This window comes from Saccopteryx leptura, chromosome 13, assembly GCF_036850995.1.
Source record: "Saccopteryx leptura isolate mSacLep1 chromosome 13, mSacLep1_pri_phased_curated, whole genome shotgun sequence".
Taxonomy (NCBI): domain Eukaryota; kingdom Metazoa; phylum Chordata; class Mammalia; order Chiroptera; family Emballonuridae; genus Saccopteryx; species Saccopteryx leptura.
This window is the reverse complement of record NC_089515.1, coordinates 22137874-22161356: the sequence shown is the minus strand read 5'-3', so window position 1 is coordinate 22161356 and position 23483 is coordinate 22137874. Positions and strand designations below refer to the sequence as shown.

The 23483-nt window shown below is 40.4% G+C and overlaps 1 protein-coding gene across 1 annotated transcript in view; it reads left to right on the top strand.

Moving 5' to 3' along the window:
* Positions 1-23483, top strand: part of SORCS3 (sortilin related VPS10 domain containing receptor 3) — a 631295-nt gene that overhangs the window by 594901 nt on the left and 12911 nt on the right. The window contains exons 19-22 of the mRNA XM_066355178.1: positions 1051-1237; positions 8617-8750; positions 18275-18398; positions 20312-20424. Of these exons, the coding sequence (XP_066211275.1) occupies positions 1051-1237; positions 8617-8750; positions 18275-18398; positions 20312-20424 (558 nt within the window). The remainder of the gene's footprint in view (positions 1-1050; positions 1238-8616; positions 8751-18274; positions 18399-20311; positions 20425-23483) is intronic.

Genomic DNA, 23483 nt, shown 5'->3' with positions numbered 1-23483 from the left:
TTTATAATTCCAGAAGGATGCATTTCTCTTTTTACTCCATCAACCATTTTTGTAGAGAAACATATCCGATTCTTCTTTTTGATCTGGTATCCTTGTTTTGTGGTCCGGAAAGATAGGGTTGAACATTGGCCTTTAAGAATCTGAGCATCAGTTTGGGGTGGTAAAATGCAACTCTCAGCTGAATCATCAGTATCACATTACCAGGCAGCAGCCAGACGGCTCTTGGCCTTTTAAGAGGCAGAGATTATCTGTGAGCCGGGAGAGTCAAAAAATGCTTCAGGGAAGAGAAGGTTTAGATAGGTTCAGGGATGTCCAAGGTCAACAGAGCCGATGTCCTGTTGATCTGCAGAATGGGAATAATCATTCTACCTCATAGAGTTATTTTGAAAGTGCTTTTATATAATATGCATTAAATGATTAGCATAATGCTTGGAACATAATAATACATGCTAAAAATTAAGAACAATTATAATTATAGCATGACGGCTGAGGATATTAGCATTGAAACCAGACTGCCTGGGTTCAAAACTTGGCTCTCCCACTACTTGCTGCAAGACTTTGTGGTCTAATTACTTTATTTTTGTCCCCATTTGTAAAATGGAGACAGGAATACTCTCTACGTTTTAGAGTTGTGAGGAAATTGAATGCAGGAAACTGAAAGGAAACTGAACGTTAGCTGTTACTATTATTGCTGTGGTTATTATTATGCCACAGGAGAGGAATAATTAAACCGTATGTGAGGGATCCAGGGACGCCCTTGACGCACCCGTATCAGAGTTCCAGTCTCTGCCTTATCCGTCATTGCCAGTGTCACACTAACCCAGGCTGCCTGAGCGTGGGCGTGCAGGGACAGCAGGTACATCCTGCCTGCCCATAGTGCCCATTGGCGCTCAAAGAGGAGTCTGTTCGCTGTATTGATGATGGTTCAGCCCCCTGGGTGAGACTTGAAGTTTTCAGAAGGTGAGGATGAAGGCACAGGGAAAAGCATCAGATAGAAGTCAGATTGGACTCTGTGATCAGGCTCCCACCAACTGCTGTTCCCTCTTGCAGGGTGACCTCCAAAGGACAAACATCCAGCTTGATTTTGGGGATGGGATTGCGGTGTCCTATGCTAACTTCAGCCCCATCGAGGATGGCATCAAGCACGTGTACAAAACTGCAGGCATCTTCCAGGTCACAGCCTACGCAGAGAACAACCTGGGCTCGGACACAGCTGTCCTCTTCCTGCATGTGGTCTGTAAGTAGCCTGAGCCGTCCCCTTTTATACCTTCCTCCCAGTGGACAACTCCCCCTGTCCCAGCTTCTGGGAATTAGAACCGAGGCAAGATTTGGTGTGTCTCACCAATTATTGCTCTAAATGATGTCCCTGGTCAAAACATTGAGACGTGCTCATCTGTGTCTCAGAGTTTCCTAATACTAAAGTAGATTGATTATTTTGAAAGTTTGGATAAAATAATATCTAGTGGCTCCTCCTTTTCAGCTCTGCTTTGTTCTGATGTAAATGTGCATGTACAGACACACAGTGACGTGAAAATCCCTTCCCTTTGTTCTCTCTGTTGGAAGAGCCTAAGAATGATTTAAAGAAACATGTGTTTCAACTTTTTTTAATGTAAAACTGAACACTCAAAGAAACCTAAATTGTTACATCTAAGCATATTGCAAGTCATTCTTGTTGCAAAGAATTCTAAGAACTCCCCAAAATGTTTTTGCTGTGGTAGCATGTATTTCACTGCTGTTGGCTATTTCTTGGCACAAGCCAACACAACAGCTGAGGTTCTGAATATTTTGTACTGGATGCATTCTGTGTATTTGCTATCCTGGGACTTGTGTAAACTGAAACTTAAATATTATGATTTTAGAATGCTGGGTCAAGAAAACATTGTGGGGCTGGTATTGCTTTCCTAAATCTCCATCAGTGATGCACGTGATCTGAGGACTTCTGTGGTTCTTCCTTATATTCCCCATGCTGGTTTTGGAGTAATAATATGCTACATGTGGTGAAAATGACACATTTTTGAAGAGTCTAAGTCAGGGGTAGTCAACCTTTTTATACCTACCGCCCACTTTTGTATCTCTGTTAGTAGTAACATTTTCTAACCGCTCAGCTCACCAGTTCCACAGTAATGGTGATTTATAAAGTAGGGAAGTAACTTTATTTTGTAAAGTTTATAAAGCAGAGTTACAGCAAGTTAAAGCATATAATAATAATTACTTACCAAGTACTTTGTCAGATTTTCACTAAGTTTGGCAGAATAAATCTTTATAAAACAACTTACTATAGTTAAATCTATCTTTTTATTTATACTTTGGTTGCTCTGCTACCGCCCACCATGAAAGCTGGAACTCCCACTAGTGGGTGCTAGGGACCAGGTTGACTACCACTGATCTAAGTGAATACAAGGAGCACCTTTCCTGTTAACTCAGTGATGATATAAACTCCACTGTATAAACAACCCACACTTAAGAGGTCCCTGGCAAACAATAAGTTAGCTGGTCTCTTCTAATTACAATAGCAGAACAGGGACCAACAGTAGTAGGGGAAGTGTGTGGGAGGAGACCGGGATTATGGCTCATTTATATTCCTAAAGATGCCAGGCTACATGGCCGTGAGATAAAGTATTTCATCTCTCCGTCTTCTGAACTCCAATTTAAAATGGCTTATTTCTAACTCCTTGCCACCTTACCACATCAGTGGTAATCATTCTGTACCAGAGCACCTAATCAGAATCCCAGGTAGATGGTGTGCAGAGTATTCATGAGCCCAGGGTTCACAGCAAGAGAGACATACATTTGAATTCTTATCATATCCCTTTGTTAAATGTCTAGTATTAGTCAACTTGCTTAGCCCTTACAGACCTCTGATTCTTCACCTTTAATACTTAGATTACAGGGAGGCTGTAAGAATAAAATTGGTTTATGCATGTGTGTCAGGGAGTCCCAAGATCACCCGTATATTTGCCGATTCCCTAGAAGGACTCGTAAGACCCAGCCTCTAGTCGTACTCGTGACTATGATTTATTACAGTGAAAGGGTATAAAACAAGATCATCAAAGAGAGAAAGCTCATAGGACAAAGTCTGGAGAAAACTAGGTACAAGCTTCCAAGAGTCCTTTCCCCATGGTTTCACGCAGGATGTATTTAATTCCCCTAGCAATGAGCTATAGCAACATGTGTGAAGGGCTGTCTACCAGAGAAGCTCATTGGAGACTCAGTGTCCATGATTTGTACTGGGTTCTGATCAGGTTGGCATCATCTGCCTAGCATATACTGAAATCCAGATGTCCAGAGGGAAGCTGGTGTTCAGAATAAACCATATTGCTTGCAAAACAGTCTAGACAGAGTGAACCACTGTTATCAGTTAACTGTTGACTGGAAACAGTCTCCAGGCCAACTTCCAGATGCTAGTCAATGGCTATTCTTGCACACAGATCTTTCAAAGGATGGCAATATTGGGTCAGTGTTAACATTTTTATGCACAGAGTGCAAAATTCCACTTAGCACTCAACTTGGCACATGATGAATGTGATAGTAATTAGAGTTGACTCTTGAATAACACAGGGGTTAGGGGTACTGACCCATTGTGAAGTAAAAAATCCATGTATAACTTGACTCCCAAGAACTTAACCACCAAAAGCCAAATGTTGACCAGAAGAAGCCTTACTGATAACATAAATAGTTAATATACTGCATGCTTACAGTAAAATGTAAGAGAAAAAATATTAAGGAAATCATAAGAAAAATACATTATCAGAACAATATGTGTTTATTGAAAAAAATTCATGAACAAATGGGAACTGTACATTTAAATCTTTAATCCATTTTCAGTTTATTCTTGTGTATAATGTAAGAAGATGGTGTAGCTTTTTTTCTTTTTCATTTTTTGTTCATATCTGTCCAATATTCCCAATACCATTTATTACATAGACCATCTTTACTCCATTGTATGTTCCTACCTCCTTTCATTTTTTTTAAGTGATAGGAGGGGAGATAATAAGACAACTCCCACATGCGTCCCAATGGGGACCCTCCCAGCAACCCCCATCTGAGGCCAATGCTTTGCCAGATGAGCTATCCTCTGCATCCAGGGCCACACTCAAGTCAATTTAGCCACTGGCTATGGGAGGGGAAGAGTGAGAAAAGGGAGAGAGGGTGGAGAAAAGAAGCAGATGGTTGCTTCTTATGTGTGCCCTGACTGAGAATTGAACCCACACATCAGGCCAATGCTCTATCCACTGAGCAAGCTGGCCAGGGTCTGTTCCTACCTTCTTTGTCAAATATTAATTGATCATAAAGGCATGGGTTTATTTTTGGGCTGTCTATTCTCTTCTGTTGATCTAGATGTGTGTTTTTATGCTAGTACCATGCTGTTTGATTAGTATAGACTTGTAATATACTTTTATATCCGGTACTTTGGTTTTTCCAACTTTATTCTTCTTTTTCAAAATTGTTGTGGCTATTTGGGGTCTTTTGTGGCTTCATATAAATTTTTGAAATATTTCTTCTAGTTTTGTGGAATATGCCATTGCTATTTTAATAAGAATTGCATTGAAACAATAAATTGCTTTGGCTAGTATGGACATATTAATGATGTTAATTCTTCCTATCCATGAACATGGTATAAGCTTCTACCTATTTGCATCTTCCTCAATTTTTTTCTTCTGGACTCATAGATTCAGAGTATAAATTTAGAGTTGTCAGAGAGAATGGATGTTGGGAGGCAGAGCAAAAAAGGTGACAGAATTAAGAAACAAAAAAAATTATAGACACAGACAACAGTGTGGTGATTACCAGAGGAAAAGACAGGTGGGGGAAGGTGGAGGAGCTTCTAGGGAAGAAAAATGGTGATGGAAGGATATTGAACTTGGGTCAGTGAACACACAATATCATATACAGTTGATGTATTATAGAATTGTACACTGAAACCTATATTATTTTATTAATCAATGTCACTGCAATCAATTCAATAATTTTTTTAATGGACCTAGACAGTTGAAACTTAAAAGTGTGTTCAAGGGTCAACTTTCCTAAGTACTCCTTATTAACTTTCTGCCTGATATTTCTGCTACATTTAAAAATGAGAACAAAGAAAAAAAAATCACTTCTCTATTCAAAGGACAGGTCCCACCCATGTTCCTAATTGTGGCAAGAGTGGGCCTTGCCTGCAGGGTACAAAGATGGATGTGTCTTAGTGGCAAGAGCACAACATCAAGGAACAGGTTTATACTGTGGGTTATGTGGATGAAAGAGGAAATGTTCCTTGAAACTTTTATTGTGCTCATAATTCCCTCCAAATCAATCATGGCTGCACTTACCAGACAGTTATTATAGTGGGAACTGCTCCTGGCCTCACCTTGGGCCATTAGCTAACAAAAGTAGTTGTTAGCTGCCCATAATATCCAATCTCTCACAGATTATTATATTTTTATCAAGAAGAGCGCTCTTTGACAGTGAGCGTTTCCGGTATTTGCCGTGCTCTGTCCCGAATCCCCTCACTTCTCGTCTCCCTGATCCATGGTCTGTCTCTGCATTGAAGCCTGAAAGTCCTGGCTAAAGCTCTTTCCACTGAGCAGCTACTACCTGTTCTTCTTACTTGAGATTATATTTACCCAAACGTGTTTGTCCCGAAGCTGGATGAAAAGTGACCATGGTTGATGGTATTTCAATTCACGGAAGCCCCATCTGTTTTGTTTTTGTGTGAGTTTAGGAAGAAGGAGGTCTCCTTTTATTTTCTTGGGCATCAAAGAACCTGGCAATGGGAGCCCTGGTGTGTGAGTGACAACTGACTGACAAGAATTTGTAGGACTACAAGCCACAGTGGCCTCATCTATTAACTGAGGGAAAGCCCAGGATTCCCATGAGCTGGCCAAGGAAGTGGGCTTCAGGCCATTCTCCCATGAGAATGAGAGCATTGACTTTGAGAGTAAAGGGGAAGAATGAGGGGTCTCACCCGGGCCTGGAGAAGGACTGAAGTGTTATTGTAAGAGATAGATCTCTCATTTCCCTCCCTGGACCTAGGCTGGCCAGGGATTTCATCCCACTGCCTCATTCTCTTTCCCATTGATGATCAGTAAGACACAGGCAACAGGGAGAAAGAAATCAGCTAAACTCCTAGAAACAAGTCAATAAAGCAGTGAAAGTAACCATTGTTATCTCACACCTTGTGTATTTTATTCTCATCAACAGTGAAACCATACAGAAATAATTGAACAGACTTCCTTACTGAAAATAATTAAGCCTTTAGCCAAATGCATATCCGAAGTGACAAGGTTCAAATCATTTGCCAGAAGAAACTTTGACAAGCTGTACGTCTGGGGTCAAGTCAGAGAGTTGTAGGCAGAGTATTTTCAGGGTGTTGATACACAGATTCTTGAAGACTTGTTGTCTGTTCAGGAAAGTACAATATGAACATTGGCAAGCAGACCTGGATGGTCTTATCACCCAAACATCAGTCCATGTCCAAACACCTTCTGCCCCAATGTAAGTTTACCTTTAACGCAGAATATGCCCATTGAGCCCCAGAAGGCTGCCCAGTGTCCTTACAGGGCATTCTACCCAAAGATATATATGGAAACCATGATGCTGTCACGGTCATGGTGGTGGGCGTAGGAATAGTGCCATATTATAATTAAATACAGTGTGACCATAAAGTCATGGTGCACTTTTGACCGGTCACAGGAAAGAACAAAAGACAATAGAAATATGAAATCTACACCAAATAAAAGGAAAACCCTCCTAGTTTCTGTAGGATGATGGGGCAGCATGTGCACATGCACAGATGATGACATAACACCGTGTATACAGCGGAGCAGCCCACGGCCATGCCAGTCGAGATGTGGACGGTACAGAGGAAAGTTCAGTGTGTTCTGTAGCTTGCTAAATTTGAATCTGTGACCAAAGTGCAACGTGAATATCAGTGCATTTATAACGAAGCACCACCACATAGGAATAACATTACTTGGTGGGATAAGCAATTGAAGGAAACCGGCAGTTTGGTGGAGAAACCCCGTTCTGGTAGGCCATCAGTCAGTGACGAGTCTGTAGAGGCTATACGGGATAGCTACCTAAGGAGCCCTAAAAAATCTGTACGTGAGCCCACATCGAACTGCACTGAATAGGTATGAAACTGGGAGAATTTTCCTTTTATTTGGTGCAGATTTCACATTTCTATCATCTTTTGTTGCTTTCCTGTGACCGGTCAAAAGTGCACCACCATGACTTTACAGACACTCTGTATATGGTACTTTTAACAGCCACACATCACTTTCATATGTTTTTATTTCCATAAGGAAAGCAGGGCAAGTATTACTCCTCATTTTTAGGACAAGGTAATGATCTGTGGTAGGGTCGAGGCTCTATAAGATAGAGGAAATAATCTTACAGCTTTGTACCAGAGCAAAAACGAGATGCCTCCATTTGTTTTAATGCCATTTCTTCAGTTTGAATTGGGCTGTTTCCAAAATGACTAACGATGCAAATAGCAAAGGTAGGTGGCCTGAAAAGTGTCCCACCTATGAGAAACACTCAAGATCCCTAGGCTAAAGAGATGTCTTTGCTGTAAGACATCTTTGTTGTAACCTTCGGTTACTTTCACTAATCAATAGAAACCAGGAAGATGTGCCCTTCATGTGTACAGATAGGTAATTGGAATAGTTTAATTGGATTTGATTAAGTGGAAAGGACATAAGGGAGAGGAAGTAAGAAAGGAAAGAAAAGAGAAAAAATAAAAGAAGAGAGGGAGGCAGGAAGGGATAGAGGGAGGAAGGAAGGGGAAAAGGAAAAGGAATGAGGGAGGGGTGGAGGCGGGGAGAAAATCCCAAAGAGAGTTAAATAATAACACATCTACCCCATGAATGCAACACTGACATCTTAACATTTTCTATTAGCATATTCCTCTTCCCATTTTATTTTGGAAATGAATTTAATTAAAATCTTCATCTATTATGCATAGAATGTGTTCCTGTATGTTCTCTTACCTTAGAACTTAATGCTGCTTATCTCAGTCTCCTGAGAGGGGAAAAAAAAGAAATGTTTGGTCAACTTTTTACAAACAGTGTTTTTCTTATTTGGGAAGCTGGCATTTGTTTCTCCTGCAGTTTAGAGAGATGGGATCTTGCCTTTTCGTAAAACAGCCTTGCCTGCTTCTGAATGGCACCCATTGAGTACTGCCCGTGACAGGCACAGTGGCTGATGGTGGAAGAGGATGGAACCAGTTGGGGATGATGGAAGAGCCCTCCATACAATGCATCGACCTCGAGTCACTGTATAGGCTAATGGTCAGAAATGAAAGCAACTGTTGTTTTTCTTCCTGTTTATTGGTTCAGTGTCTAGTAAAGTTGCTTTTTCCTTGGATTGGAGTTTCCTAAGCATATGTGGCTTGGCTCACCAGATGTAAATTAAGTTCAAATGTCACTGAAAAAATCTGAAGCCCAATTTGATTGTCTTGTAATAGGCGGTGCTTCACTGTAAGTGTACACACATACAAACACACACACACACACACACACACACACACACACCCCTCAACATTGAGAGTCTATGATACCTGTTTTCTTATATGTGAAGGTTAAGAAGAATCCAGGATTCTAAACACTGACATTGTTTTTCTTGTTCCTTTAGGTCCTGTGGACCATGTTCATCTTCACGTTCCATTTGTCGCCATAAGAAATAAGGAGGTCAACATCAGTGCAGTTGTATGGCCCAGTCAGCTGGGGACTCTTACCTATTTCTGGTGGTTCGGCAATAGCACAAAGGTTTGGCTCTTTTTCCTTGGTGTCTGATTAGATCTATTCTGAACGCTCCAGCTTCTGCGTTGATGTTGGAGACACTGGGGATGTGGGCAAGAGGATGTTCTTGACGAAGCTAGGAATCTGCATAATTGAATACAACACAACTCCCTAGTTCATTATTATTATAGGGAAAGTTCAAATAACCCTAAGGAAGAAAGAGTACTTTGAGAAACATACAAATCTGGTCATTCTTGCTCCTGTGATCAATATTTCTAAAACTTTCTTTGTTCCATCTGCTTTTAATCCTGGCATTTCCACTAGTTATAATATCAAGGAAGTCATTTAGCATCTCTGAGATTAGATAACCCGATTTGCAAAATATTAATTAGATATTTAAATGTAAAGTTGTAAAGAGAAAATGGGGCAGAGCATGTAAAAAATCCTTATCAAGAGCTACTAGCCCTGAATGGATAGCTTAGTTGGTTAGAGTGTCATCCTGATATGCCAAGGTTGCAGGTTCAATCCCAAGTCAGAGAACATATAAGATTTAACCAATGAATGGCATTGATTGGAACACAAATTGATCTTTCTCTCTCTTTCTCCTTCCCTCTCTCTCTAAAAAAATAAAAATCAAAAGTAAAATAATTATTAAATGTTTAAGACCTCCGAGGTGTTCTCTGAAGACCAGAGTTGTTCTTAGGCATGGCACTGATGTCACCATGTCACAAAGACAAGTACTGAAGGGGCCAAACTCTGAACTTTGCAGATACTCCCTGTACCTAGTCTCTGGTAGTTGTGACACTTGTGTCCAGATCCTATGAACATTTAGGCTGAGGGTCCCTCAATTTAGGAGCTTAGTGTTCTTCTCTGTCCATGTTTCTATCTTTGCATTTCCCTTGGCCATTTCTGTTGTGATTGGCATTGCTCACCTTAGGTCCCTACCTTTTGGTTTTTAAATAATTTAAGAAAGCTATCCTATCAGACTTGGATATGCTCAATATCTAAAGCAGTGGTTCTCAAAGTGTGCTCCAGGGCCCTCTAGAAGAGCCCTAGAAGATTTCCAGGCGTGCCCTGTGGTATTCCAGAGAAATATGTGCCCATTGAGCACCAAAAAACCAACAGGGATTTTGGAGTTTAGATTTTTGGGGGACAGAGGTGTGGGGAATTGGCTGTAAACTGACAGTCTGCCCAACGCCCCACCTCACTTGCCTGATGAGGTTGCAAAAGGCTATTAAGCTGTGGTGCTAGATTGTTTACACTACCCCCCATGTTCCCTGAAAAGACTGGAGGCAAGTTTCTTTTATCCTTTGTTTGATGTAAAGTTAAGATGGTATGTATGGTGGGGGTTTTTTGCACTCAACACAATTAAGAGTAAAAAGAGAGGAATTCTTCAATATATTGACGAGAAAATGAGAGTTTACCTTTCAAATATATGCCCAAACATTGAAGAAATCGCTAGGACACATCATGCTCATGTTTCTCATAAACACAAGAATGAAAAAACTTAACACATTAATGCCAGGACCTGTCAAATTTACTAGATCTTACTAAGAATGTATCTATATATACAAAGAGATAACTTTTGTGTCATTTTTTTATTTTAACCCCTCTTTTTATGAATTCTAAAAGGTATTACTCAAAATATGTAATGTAAAAATGTTTTTTAATGTCAGAATAAATTTAATTTTGTCATATTTATTTAGTTTAATTACCATAAAAGCACACTTGGACTTTATATTTTTTTCCTTTAATATTTGACTTAATTATTATAACACATTTCTCATAAATTTGTATATAGTGCACCTACAATTATTTATAGAATTTTAAATGCACCCTGACTTCAAAAAGTTTGAGAACTGCTTATCTAAAGTAAGGGGTAATAAATATTCAGTTGCTGGTGCAATAATTTTTTTAAAACATAAATAGAAAATGCTGGTTTTGTTTGCTTGTTTTGAGATGACCAAAGAGAACTTCAGCCCCTTCATGATAGGAATCAAAGAGACATAGGTTAGGTTCCAGCGCTGCTAGATATAGCCATGTGAGCTTGGTCAAGATATTTGACCTAAAAATTAATTTACTCAACTGCACACAAAAAGAATAATATCTGTGTTATTGTGATTGTTGTGCCGTGAAAGAGTGTGTCTCTCCTGGTACATGCTTAGGTACTCACTGAGTAGATTTGCCTTTTACTTTGTACTAAAAATTGAGAGATAGAACAGATTAATAAAAGAGACATAGATTCATGAGCAAAGGGAGCCTTTTCTCTGTGCATTATCCGGGCTTTATACTTTCGGATCCATCTCTTAGCACAGGCGACTGTTGTGGTGTATTTCTGTGACTATTGCTCACCAAGCAATGGGTAAGGAGGTGAGTTAATGAGATCCCCATTTGGTCCATTAAGGAAGCAAAGCCCCTTGTGTGAGATGAGCACCCCAGGGTTAATTAAACAGTTGGTTAATTGTGGGACTCTCCTAACTCCCACCTACCACATACCACCCCCACCCTTAGTCCCAGGATGCTTTAGCTGTGTCACTCCATCCCATAGAGGTGACAGACCCAAAACCCTACTTCAAAAGCCAACAGACATGCATGATGAAGGAAAAAGGAAAAATCATTTGGGCAGCTTAGAAAGTGAGAAAAAGAAGAAATTTAAGTTTATTTCTCCTCTGATGATGTGATATTTTGACTGCCAAGCCAGGGAATTCTTTCCTGTTACTGTGCATTTACTGATGAGTTTTACAGAGAAATGACTGTGTACAAGGGGGAAGTTCTTGGTAAATGTCAACACAATGATTTACACTGCAGCCTGCAAGGAAATGAAGACATGGTGTAGGCATTATTTTTTTCCCTTCAAGTTCTGAGTCTTAGACCCAAAATACCAGACAATGTCTAATAAATATTTGATAAATAAACAAAAAAATCAATGAAGGGATTGGAGAGTCTAGTTGCAATCTCTCTAATGATTTTCTCTGTTAGCTTGAACAAATCACCTGATTTGAGTCTTAGTGTTACTTTCTCTAAAGCGGGGATACTAATAATCTAACTCAGGAAAATCAAGTTATTATTTGAAGTATCTATCTATTTACCTAATCTATATGATGCCATAAATTGTGAGAGGGATATTTTTATTTTTTCAAATGTACATGATTTGTATTTTTTTATTTATTCTTATTTTTAAAATTTTATTTAGAAAATTAAATTTAATGGGGTGACATTGATCAATAAGATACATAGATTTCAAGTAAACATTTCTATAGCATTTGAATTGTTGATTATGTTGCACACCCATCACTCAAAGTCATACCATTTTTCATCACCATATATTTTTCCCTCTTTAGTCCCTTTCTCTCACCTTAGTCCCCCAACCTTCTCTCCCTTATAACCACTTCACTTTTATCTATGCTCATGAGTCTCATTTTTATATCTCACCTATGTGTAAAATCATATAGTTCTTAGCTTTTTCTGATTCACTTATTTCACTTAGTAGAATGGTCTCAAGGTCCATCCATGTTGATGGCAATATGTCATCATTTCTTATAGATGAGTAGTATTCTAATGTGTATATGTATATCTTCTTTACCCAGTCCTCTATCAAGGGACACTTTGGTTGTTTCTTTGTCTTAGCCAACATGAATAATGCTGTGATGAATATGGGGATTTTTAAACTACTGTACATTATAGTTTTTATTTAATTTATGATGACATGAGGGTTTTTTGGTTAGGAATATCTACCAAGCATGAAGTGGTGCCCAAATACCAAGATCTCCAAGTTCTTACTGGTTGGTTTTTGTTTCCAGAAAACCAAGGGAATAATAATACATGAAAGGAATGAGTAGAGAGTGGTTCTGAAGTAATGCAAAAGTGGATTGGAGTCCAGCTTCGGATGTTTTTGGGTTACATGCCTTCAGTTCAGTCTTTTCATTTCTCTGGGCCTCAGTTTTGTTAATTGCAGTGTTTGAATAATTGTAGTAAGATAGATCCTACTTTTGCTTTGAGGATCATGTAAACAAAAGTATATAAAGCTCTTATAACACATCTAAGCACATGAAAATATCAGTCACTGTTGTGTATACTCATCATTTGAATCAAGAACATCTACAGCTCAGTGACAAATCTTACTTGGGCCACGGATTTTCCTCTCACTTCCAAGAATAGAGATTGGGTTCATTTGAAAGAGGTACATTTTCAGTGCTTTTTCCTAGCACCATGCCATAAACACATTAAGGTGGTCACAGTATCCAATAATGAATCCATTGAGCACCATCTCTGTATGACAAATGAATGCCTGTGTTTGGTTTCATGGGGAGTGTTCTGATTCTAGAGCTGTTTGGTTCCCTTTGACTAGCAACCCGATCTACAAAAGGGGCTAATACTAATTTTAAGCATTTATTTCTCATTCTTCTTTGTATAAATCTCATATATATTATTTTGTTTAATCATTAGAATATCTCTGATAGACATTAAGCCATTTTACTGAGAAAATAGGCTCATAACTTGAAAAGTGTTGTTTATGGATGTGTGTGTGTGTGTGTGGTGTCTAGGTGAATTGGAATGGTTCACCCAGGTGTTTGAACTAAATCACCTCTCAATAATAATCAATACCCAGCTCTTTATATATAGCCTTCTGCTTGGTGCCCTTGGGAATAACATCACACACAACACCTTCAAGGAAACTACATTAGGCACAGAAGCCAGGATGACCACACATACAATGAGTGGTGAGCTGTGTAGTATATAAGAAAGTAGAAGACAGCAAGCATTCCTGAAATCTAAATATAGGCTCACAGACCTGCAGACCTATCAGCAGAGATGTGACATTGAATCAGTGAAATTGAACCAGTCGCCCCATGGATCTTTCTCAAGAGCCTGTATTTTGTGTTACATGTTGTGAAGAATACAAGTTAGTGTAGATTCCAATTGTTGCCTTCAAGAAGTATAATCTACTTGAGAATAAGAGGTTCCCATCTAAGAATAGAGATGGTAAAGTAATAGATACTGTATTCTAATGAATGTAATATTACATCAGTCCAGTCCAGCAGCCTAGGAGGTGATGGACACAGAGGTAGTTGGTCATGAAATGAGCCCTTTCTAAAATTAGTCCTAAGCTGCATTGAAGGAGCAATAGAATTGAGGCAGAGAGAAGAGAAAGGGATTTGTGTGTACTGTTAAGGTTTTGGGCTTTGTGTATTCTATATAGACTGATTCAAACAACGCAGAGGATTCCCATAAGCAGAAACCAGAGAATGAAATGAAAGGCAGGGTAGATAGATAACAGGTGGCTTATGAAAGACATAAATGGATGCTTTTTATTTTGTCATAGAAACTCAGATTTAGGATAGAATGATGGGAGATAGAATCAGATTCATGAGGACTGACACTTTAGACACTGAGATATTTTGCAGGGATTTTGGATGTGTGTGTGTGTGTGTGTGTGTGTGTGTGTGTTTGAGGACTTTTGTTTTTCCAAAATGAATTTTCACATTAACCTTATAGTCGCAAATAATATTCTACACATACTATTTTACTTTAATTATTTCTGGGTGTGGTTTTTTTTTTGTATGTATTTTAGAGATATTTACATAGTTCTAACCATAGTATATCCAAATTACACATTCTACCTTTTTCACTTTATATGATAAGCACTTTTTGCACATTTCTATATAATGTGCTGAAAGTTTTGAGTAAGACAAGCATATTGACTACATAGTCTGTCCAATTTGGGAATGGCAGTTTTCATCAAGTTATACATTTGAGTTGTGCAGGTTGCATAATAATCTTTAATCCTGACTTGACTTACTGTGTCTAGCAGACTGGTGTAGGCTGCATCCAAAGATTTCCCTGAAGTTCCCTGTTTAATTGGTCAAGTGGAAATCTTATAACTAAATAGTCAGTAAGAGCTTTGTTGATTTCTCGCTGGGCTCAGTGGACAATATGTGGCCTGATGTGCATGAGGGATTCTCTGTGGGAAGGGGCCTAGGCAGGATGTGATGTATTCTAAGCAGCACTCACTGAGTGTTGGCTCTACAGCTTGGACAGAGCACAGAGGCAGAGAAATAAGTCAATTGGCCGGCTGCCTGTTGGATTTGTGGGACCTCGAAAGGCCAATTTGCTGGGATTAACAGAAGCCTGGCTTAATAAATGTGTCTGCTTGCCTATAGATTCTGTAAATGAACCTTAAATACTTGATTTAATTTAGCATTGTGACTTGATATTGGTGGCCAACAAAGAACTCAAAGATCCTGTTGAGTGTCCCAGCTTTGCAAGGAAGATGATCTCTGCCGTGATGCCCTAACAGCTGATGAAAAACAAAAGCAATTTGGAAAACAAAATTAGCTCCTGCCACTTCCCCAGCAGGGAAGGCTGGGGCCTGCCCCCTGCAGATCACGTGTTACCTTTCAGCACAGTCTGTGCGCTGTGGCTCAGAGCCCTGTCGGGCCAGTGGGGTGGTATTCCCTTGTCCCGCTGCCCTGCGTCCTGCTTGGCCCCTGGATCTCCTGGGGAAGCAGCTAGATGGGGAGATCAAGTCTGCTGGGGTAAGAGGAATCCCAGTCCTCTCAGAAAGGAGGGTCATTGCCTGGTACAGTACCAACCACCTGAGTCTGACCACAGACAAGAAAAGTGTACAGAGAAAAGAGAGAGGGGGCAGGGTGGGGCAGGCCACTGAGAGCTGAAGAGGAGGACATGAAAGCAGTGATGGTCCATCACTATGAAGGGAGAAAAATATCCTGGTGGGAAGAGGTGGGAAGAGCTGAGAGACAACTGAGGGCACAAACAGAAGGCCGATGTCATATCGTCATGATCAGAGAAAGTAATTCATGGAGTCGAGAAAAATAAAAATGCATTGATTATTCCTGTTTGTTTTGTTTCTTTCCAAACATTTATAACTTCAAATAAACACTAAAGTTGAAATAATTTTACTGTGAATGTTCATATACCCACCACCTGTAATCTACCATTATTTACTATGCTTGTTTTATCACATGTCTATTTATCTGTCCATCCCTCTATCCATCTGTCACTAGATATTAACTTTTTGATCCACTTCAAACTTAATTGCAGACATTTGTATACTTTGCCCTCAAAATTTTAGCTTGTGAACTGTTCACAAGAATTCAATGTTTTTTACATTCCCCTCCATAGGGGTATATCATGTGTCAATAATGAAATGCATAAATTGGAAGTGTGAACTTCCTGAGTACTGACAAAGCCATCTACCTATAGCACAAACTTCTACCAAGGTGTATAGTATTGCTGTCATTCCCGAAAGTTCTCTCATGCTTTTCCATCATTTCCCACCCCCAGTGCCCAGAACCACCACTATTTTTTTGTTATCATAGATAAGATTTTCCTGTTCTAGAACTTCATGTAAATGTAATTATACCATTTGAATTCTTTTATAATGTGTTTATGGTGTCTTTCACCTCTTATGGTTTTGGGATTTGTGTATATTCTTGTGTACATCAGTATTTGTTCTTTTATATTCATTGTATAAATATATTTGACATCTTCATCCATTTCATTTTCTATTGATAAATTCTCCTATGCTTTTCTTAGTTTTTGGCTGTTAGAAATATACTGCTATGAACATTCTTTTTGTTTGTTGACATATATATATTTCTTTTATCTTGATTAAATTTCCAGGACTAAGATTCTAAGTCATAAAATGTCAAATGGTACAGCTACTATAGAAATAATTATTGCAATTTCTTGTAAAACTGAACTTTTTCTAAGGTAATGAAGCAGTTGAAGGTATTCTGGCAGATAAGACCTAATGAGTTGACCAGTAGGCACTAGAATGTGTGCCTGAAGCCATTCATCCATCCTGTATATTCTGATGTGGAATGAGTTCTTACAGTTCACCTAACCCCAACCCTTTATTTAACAGATAAAAAATAAGGACCGGAGTAAGGGGAACAAACTTTGCCCCAGGTTATTTATTAACATAGTAACATAGCCAGACTCTTAACATCTCTGTTCTTGTCATGCAACAGATGGCAACCTGTTCTTCCCTTATTCCATGGCCAAGATCAACACTGCTGTGCTAAACCCAACTTGACTTCTGCTTCCTTCTCCACACAGAACATACTAAACAGCCACTATTGGCCCATTGAAGGCAAAGTGCTTCACTGAACCTACTTGCACCTCATCTGTTCTTTAATTCATAAGTCCACACCCTATGTGTATTATCATAGACCCATAAGAATAGAGAAGAATGCTTGAACTCTGGGGTTTACCCTTAGGTAAAGGAATGAGTATATCTCTTTCTATATTCAATTTCTCTCTTTCATTTAGCAATGAAGAAAGGTGTCAAAAGTTTAGAGCACTATCTTTAATCCTGCACAACTTTAGCCATCATCCTGGTCATAATATGGACCTATGGAATTTTAAAGCAGAAGAAATCAAATTATAATTTCAGAGGCCCTGTTGAAAATTCTGAGCTAGAAAGGAATTCCAGCCTCGCAGTAGGGACACTATAAGCTGCATCTCTGAGCCCCTGCAAGGTTCTGGCCCAAACATCCAACCCAGGCAGATGCATGGGGTTGCAACAGTGGACACCCACCACTTACAGGGCAGCTTTCTGTATTCCCAGCTGGCTGCATTATTACTGTCTATCCCATTGTCATCCAGATACAGAGAGGAAAGAGAGTCTGCTCACCTAGTCTTGTGATATCTCCTTATGAGCTGCTTTGGAGAAGCCTCCTCCTATTAATGTCTTACCTTGCAAACACTAAAGAACTTATCGGGGCACGGGCCTCAAGAAGACCACTGAATAGGGACTCCTTCAAGCTCAGGATTTTCATTCTCTTCTCTTCAATAAGTACCTGATTTTATCAAGACCCTAATTCACAGGGGGGAAAAAGTTATTCTGTTTCTTTTCTTATCCTAGACCAATTCTCATCTGTTATGGTAAGAAAAATAAAACAAAAAATAGGATTTAAAAAATGATCACAGATGTATATGTTAATATGTTTTCCAATCTATTAAAAATGTTAGAAATGGCTTGCAATGGAAAACACAGACATAATAAAATAAAAAGCCAGTAGTTGACTAGGCATCCAACTTACATATATATTCTGCTATGTGGAAGACAGTGTGCCAAGGGCGGGTGTCACAAAAGTCAATAAAGTGGGGTCACTTCTCTGAATAGTCTCACAGTCCAATGGAATACAAGATGAAAATGCAAGTGACATGGAATATTAGAGAAGAGAAATTATCTCCTACTTCCAGGACCCATAGGAATAAGTTACAAAAGTTGCTTCTACATACTTTGCCCCAGGAGAAGGAACAGAATCCAGGGTGTCCAGTCTTATCTTTGTTTCTCAGGATTAATATTTCACAGTGTGTTTTGACTTTACTAATACTCTTCTCAGATACTGGATATAATCACAGTTTGGGGAAACTGTGTAATTTTCTTTATTCCTTTTTCAAGTTAGGGTCTCTTGGGAATATGCAAATGATGTGCAGAATTGTAACAGTCTGAGGTATACAGGATAGGAGGAAACCTCACGGCCCACAGAGTATTAACTTGGTCTTTCTGTTTTGTCTAGCCCCTCATCACGTTAGATAGCAGCATTTCCTTCACGTTCCCTGCAGAGGGAACCAACACCATCACTGTTCAGGTGGCTGCTGGGAATGCCCTTATCCAGGACACAAAAGATATTGCAGTTCACGGTAAGCCCTGAAAACTGTCCTTGTGATGCCTCCTCCTACCCAGCCAGTCCCCTCTATCTGTCCTAGTGAAAATTGCTGACTGCTCTAGAAACTCACTAGGTCATGGGGAAATTATGTATGTCCCCAAGAGGTATCCAAACCTTTTCCCTACCTTGTTCCTGAATAAAAACAGGGCTTATAAGAGAAGCAGGGCACAGTTAGGTATTTGTCATCTTCTGGGATGTATCTACATCACAACCTCATGGTCTCTTTAGACAGAGACTTACCATATCATATATTGAAATGATACTGAGCTGGAAAAACCACCATAGAAGCATCTAGATCTAATATCCTATGGAGTTGTCTCCAATATACATGCAGCACCCACTCTTTGTGAGGGTGGGGACCAGTGGTTTCAAAAGTTGGAGGAGTCATGGTTCCTACCCTTGAAATGCTCATAGGTCGGGGGCTGAGATCAACTACACATAGCCCATGTGTTCTTCTGATTGATGGAGATTATGATGTCATTGGCTGCGAAGGCTGAATGTAAGGCTAAGAATGTAAGGATGGGGCAAGGTAGGACAGTGGTATGTAGGGCCACTATCCTGTTCTCAATCCTGGATAACGGATAACTATTCTTTTTTTTTTTTTTTTTCTGAAGCTGGAAACGGGGAGAGACAGTCAGACAGACTCCCGCATGCGCCCGACCGGGATCCACCCGGCACGCCCACCAGGGGCGAAGCTCTGCCCACCAGGGGGCGATGCTCTGCCCCTCCGGGGTGTCGCTCTGTTGCGACCAGAGCCACTCTAGCGCCTGGGGCAGAGGCCAAGGAGCCATCCCCAACGCCCGGGCCATCTTTGCTCCAATGGAGCCTTGGCTGCGGGAGGGGAAGAGAGAGACAGAGAGGAAGGGGGGGGTGGAGAAGCAAATGGGCGCTTCTCCTATGTGCTCTGGCCGGGAATCGAACCCGGGTCCCCCGCACGCCAGGCCGACGCTCTACCGCTGAGCCAACCTGCCAGGGCTATTCTTACTTTTTAAATTTATTTTAAATAAAATTGTGTCTTTACTACCATCCCACAGAACCTCCCCCAGGCCCCCCCCCCAAAAGTCCCCATACCAGGGGGTTTTCTAGAAAGCTATATTAGTTTCTCTTGTCTTTTCCTATATCTCTTAGAAACTTGATATTCAGGCTTTCTCATTGGGCACCTTGGAGATTATTGTTTTTTTAATATATTTTTTATTTAATTAATCGTGTTTACATAGATTCTAGGGTCACCCCGAATGCATCCCCCATATTCCCCTCAACATCCCCCTTGCTCCCCTCCCAACAGCACCCTCCCCCCTTCCCTGGAGATTTTTTAAATCATTTTTTATTTAAGTGTAAATATAATACAGAAAAGCACACATCATAAGTGTTTTAGCTTCATGAGTGATCACAGAGTGAACAAAGCTGTGTACCTACCCAACCAGGCCAAGAAATTGAACATTACACACACCCTATATGTTTCAACCTACCCTCCAGCCGCCCGAGGCAGTGCGGGGAAGGTGGACAGAGGAAATGAGGGATGGGCACAAGATTCGATTCTCATCAAGCCCAACTTGTTTGTGCTTTGTCACTGGCTCTGCGTGGTGCCACCTACAGCAGCAAAAGTCTCCTTCTGGGGTTTCCTACTTATGTTTCATTTCAGGTAGTATTCTCTTACAAGAAGGGCTTATGATCTTAGGAACTCAGGAAAATGATAGAAGCACAAATCTACTTCCAGCCATCAAATCCCACTTTTTTTTTAGAGTCCAAGAAACAGGCTGAAATGAAGGAATTAGAGTTGAGGCTCCATGAAAGAGCAGACCCTCCCCCGGAAGCATGGTGATTGTGGCGTCTTCTCGCCTATCACACCCTTCCTCGGCCTCACTCACATACTCTCTCTTCTTTCAGAATACTTCCAGTCCCAGCTGTTATCATTCTCTCCTAACCTGGATCACCACAACCCTGACATTCCCGAGTGGAGGCAAGATATTGGCAACGTCATCAAGAAAGCTCTGGTTAAAGTAAGTTGGCTTTATATTTGTTCCAGTCTTTATGAATAAAGATCCAAATGGGGTCCTCCAGAATATATTTTCATGGATTTAAACTATAGTTTAACTAGAATTTTCTATATAAAGAAAGAAAGAATAAATGAAGGAGTGAAGGAATAATGGAGGGATGGTGGAGCCCAGATGAGAGAGGAGAAAGAGAGAGAGAAAGAGACACACATACAGAGAGAGAGAGAGAGAGAGAGAGAGAGAGAGAGAGAGGTTTAGTGTTTAAGGATGGAGATTGGCCCTATATTTATCTTCTATTTATTCCAATTTTTTTTTCTAAGACAAGAACTTGACCCCTTTAATGAAATAATGAGGACCACTCATTGAATCTATATTGATATAATTCAATTGGTTGGTTTTTTGTCCGCCAATTGAGTTTTCTTAATCAGACACTTAAACTCCAAAGACTACTGTTGACCACACATTGCAATCAGAAGGCTGCAGGCCAGGAAACAGAGCATGCCAACAGATGCTATAGAGTTAAACAAGGTCAGATTTGCCTTAGAGAAAGTTGAAAGGGTTTTGTCAACTTTTGCTCAGAACTAGGCACTGGAATATGATGATGAATAAAACATGGTCAATGTTAATATGCAACTAGTTCTATGGTAGAGGTAGGCCAGTATATCAAAAGCATATCAAGAACACGGAGAGAAGTGAGATTCACTTTATTCAGAAAAGTGCAGAGTCGGCCCATATTGGTGACTCAATAAGTACTTATGACCTATCAGAAGGGTCTTTGAAGAAGATACTTGGGCTGTTTTAAGGGATATATACTACTATAGTTAACAGAGGGTGATATCTTTCAAGTAGAACAAACAGCATGTACAAAGCAGTGGACACCTGAAAGAGCTCAGGTTATTTCGAACATGGTAGAGTTAGTGGAGCCAGCCTCTCAGTTTTAAGGGCGAGTGTGGCTCATCTTGAGCTAGGATGGTTAAGTCAGTTTGTGAAGGATCTGAGAAGCTAGAGGGGTTTGACATGCCTCTTATGGGCACTGGGAAGCGTGAAATGTGTTGCTTTTCATTTTAGTAAAAAATCCTGATGATAGATTTATATCAGATATCCATCCTGGTGGCAATACAAAGGATGGGCTGCAACAGTGGGAAGTGGATAGGGTGGGGGTGGGGAGAGTTCACAAAAGATGACCAGTGACAAGACTACCACGATTATCCTAGACAGAGATAATAAAATTCTTTGGACGATCCAAAGGCTACTTGGGAAGATGACCAGTGGCATTGGTGACTAATAAAAGGTAGTGGTGGACGAGAGGGAGAGAGACAGTTTCTGCTTATGAGAGTAGGCAATCGGGATGGGGACTGTGTAGGAAACGTACTGGGGGAACAATCGTGATTTGATCCTGCATACACGTTTGGAGGACATGAGAAACAGTTGAGCTAAGATAACCAGGAGAGCTGAAAATATGGATCTGAAGATCAAGAGGAGGCTCCAGCTGGAGGTAGAGATATGGGAGCTGAGGCTCTGGAAGTCCTTAGACACCCCCCTTACAGAGAGTGAGGGCAGGGTAAGCATGGATGCCAGTGCTTCCCAAGACAGAGCAGAAAGCTCCAGGGAAGACATGGAGAAGGAACTGACAGAAAGGAAGAAGTAGTAAAAGAGAATGATGAAAGAGCATTCCTGTGGGGAGTTGTCAAAGAATGAACTTCACCTCAAATCCTTTTGCAAAAAGATTTTTTCATAGAAAGGGATGAAAATAAGACTGTCCTTGGTTGCCTTTGACTGTGAAACAACCATAATTGTCTTGTTTTAAAATGTACAAGCTTTTCAATAAATAACTAATAAATAATAATAACCAGCCATGCCTGTTGACTCCTAGGTCTTAAACATTTCAAAGGGAAATCACTCATATGACCCTTTGGATAAGATGAAGTGACTCTAGACACGTAATGCTAAGGTGCCTCCAAGGTCTCTAACTGACTGATGCTCCCCAAGACCACAGTCCCCTGGGACAAAGGGACACCGTCCACAGCACGCACAAACTCAGCCACTTTACTCCGTTGGGTGATTCTCTGCCTTTTGTCTTCATTCTGGCCCCTGGAGACTTGCTTTCTCTACTGGTCAGAATAAGGCTTTCTTGTCCCATGTCCTTCAGCACTGAGACTTCCAGCTACTTGGGGTCATGCCTTCCAGCTGGGCATTGGCCCTGGCAAAGCCACCTCGGGTCCCAAGGGGGATGCCTCTCTGCTTGGTGGACTTTTTGCTTCTGACTGCTGCTTATTTCTTCCCCTCAAGTTGTCCCTCTCACTCTTTGTTTCCGCATTTCTGAGCATTAACTCTAATCTCTATGCCTAGGTTTAGAGCTGAGCAAATGAGAAACAACTAACCCTCCACTTCTATTAAAGCCAGCAACGATTTATGGAGTCTCTCCCCTGTCAGGCATCTTTCAAAAGAGTGAGGTGGCCACAGAATCCCCGGGACTGTCTGGGAAAGCATATAGGAAGAAGCTATCAGAGAAAAGAGTGTCCCAGATGAATGCACTCATGTGTCACAGGGGCCATGATCTAAGTCCCAGCATTGTGGTGGAGGTGGTGTTCTGGAAGGGTTAGGAATGAGAGGCTGACGGGGAAGTCACTTCTGGCAGAGATCGTCAGGGGAGAAGGCGAGTATTTCTGCCAAATCAAAACTACTCATCCGTAAGAAATGATGACATATTGTCATTTACAACATGGATGGACCTTGAGAACATAATACTAAGTGACATAAGTAAATCAGAAAAAGCTAAGAACTATATGATTTCACACTGGTGGGATATAAAAATAAGACACATGGACATAGATAAAAGTAAAGTGGTTACCAGGGGGAGGGAGTTAGGGGGTGGGAGGAGGGGAATAAAGAAAGACAAATAAATATACAGTGATGGAAAATGATCAAATTTGGATGATGGGCACACAATGCAATCAACAGTTCAAATGCTATAGAGATGTTTACCTGAAACCTATGTACTCTTATTGATCAAAGTCACCCCATTAAATTTAATTTTCTAAATTAAAAGAAAACTATTTTAACGT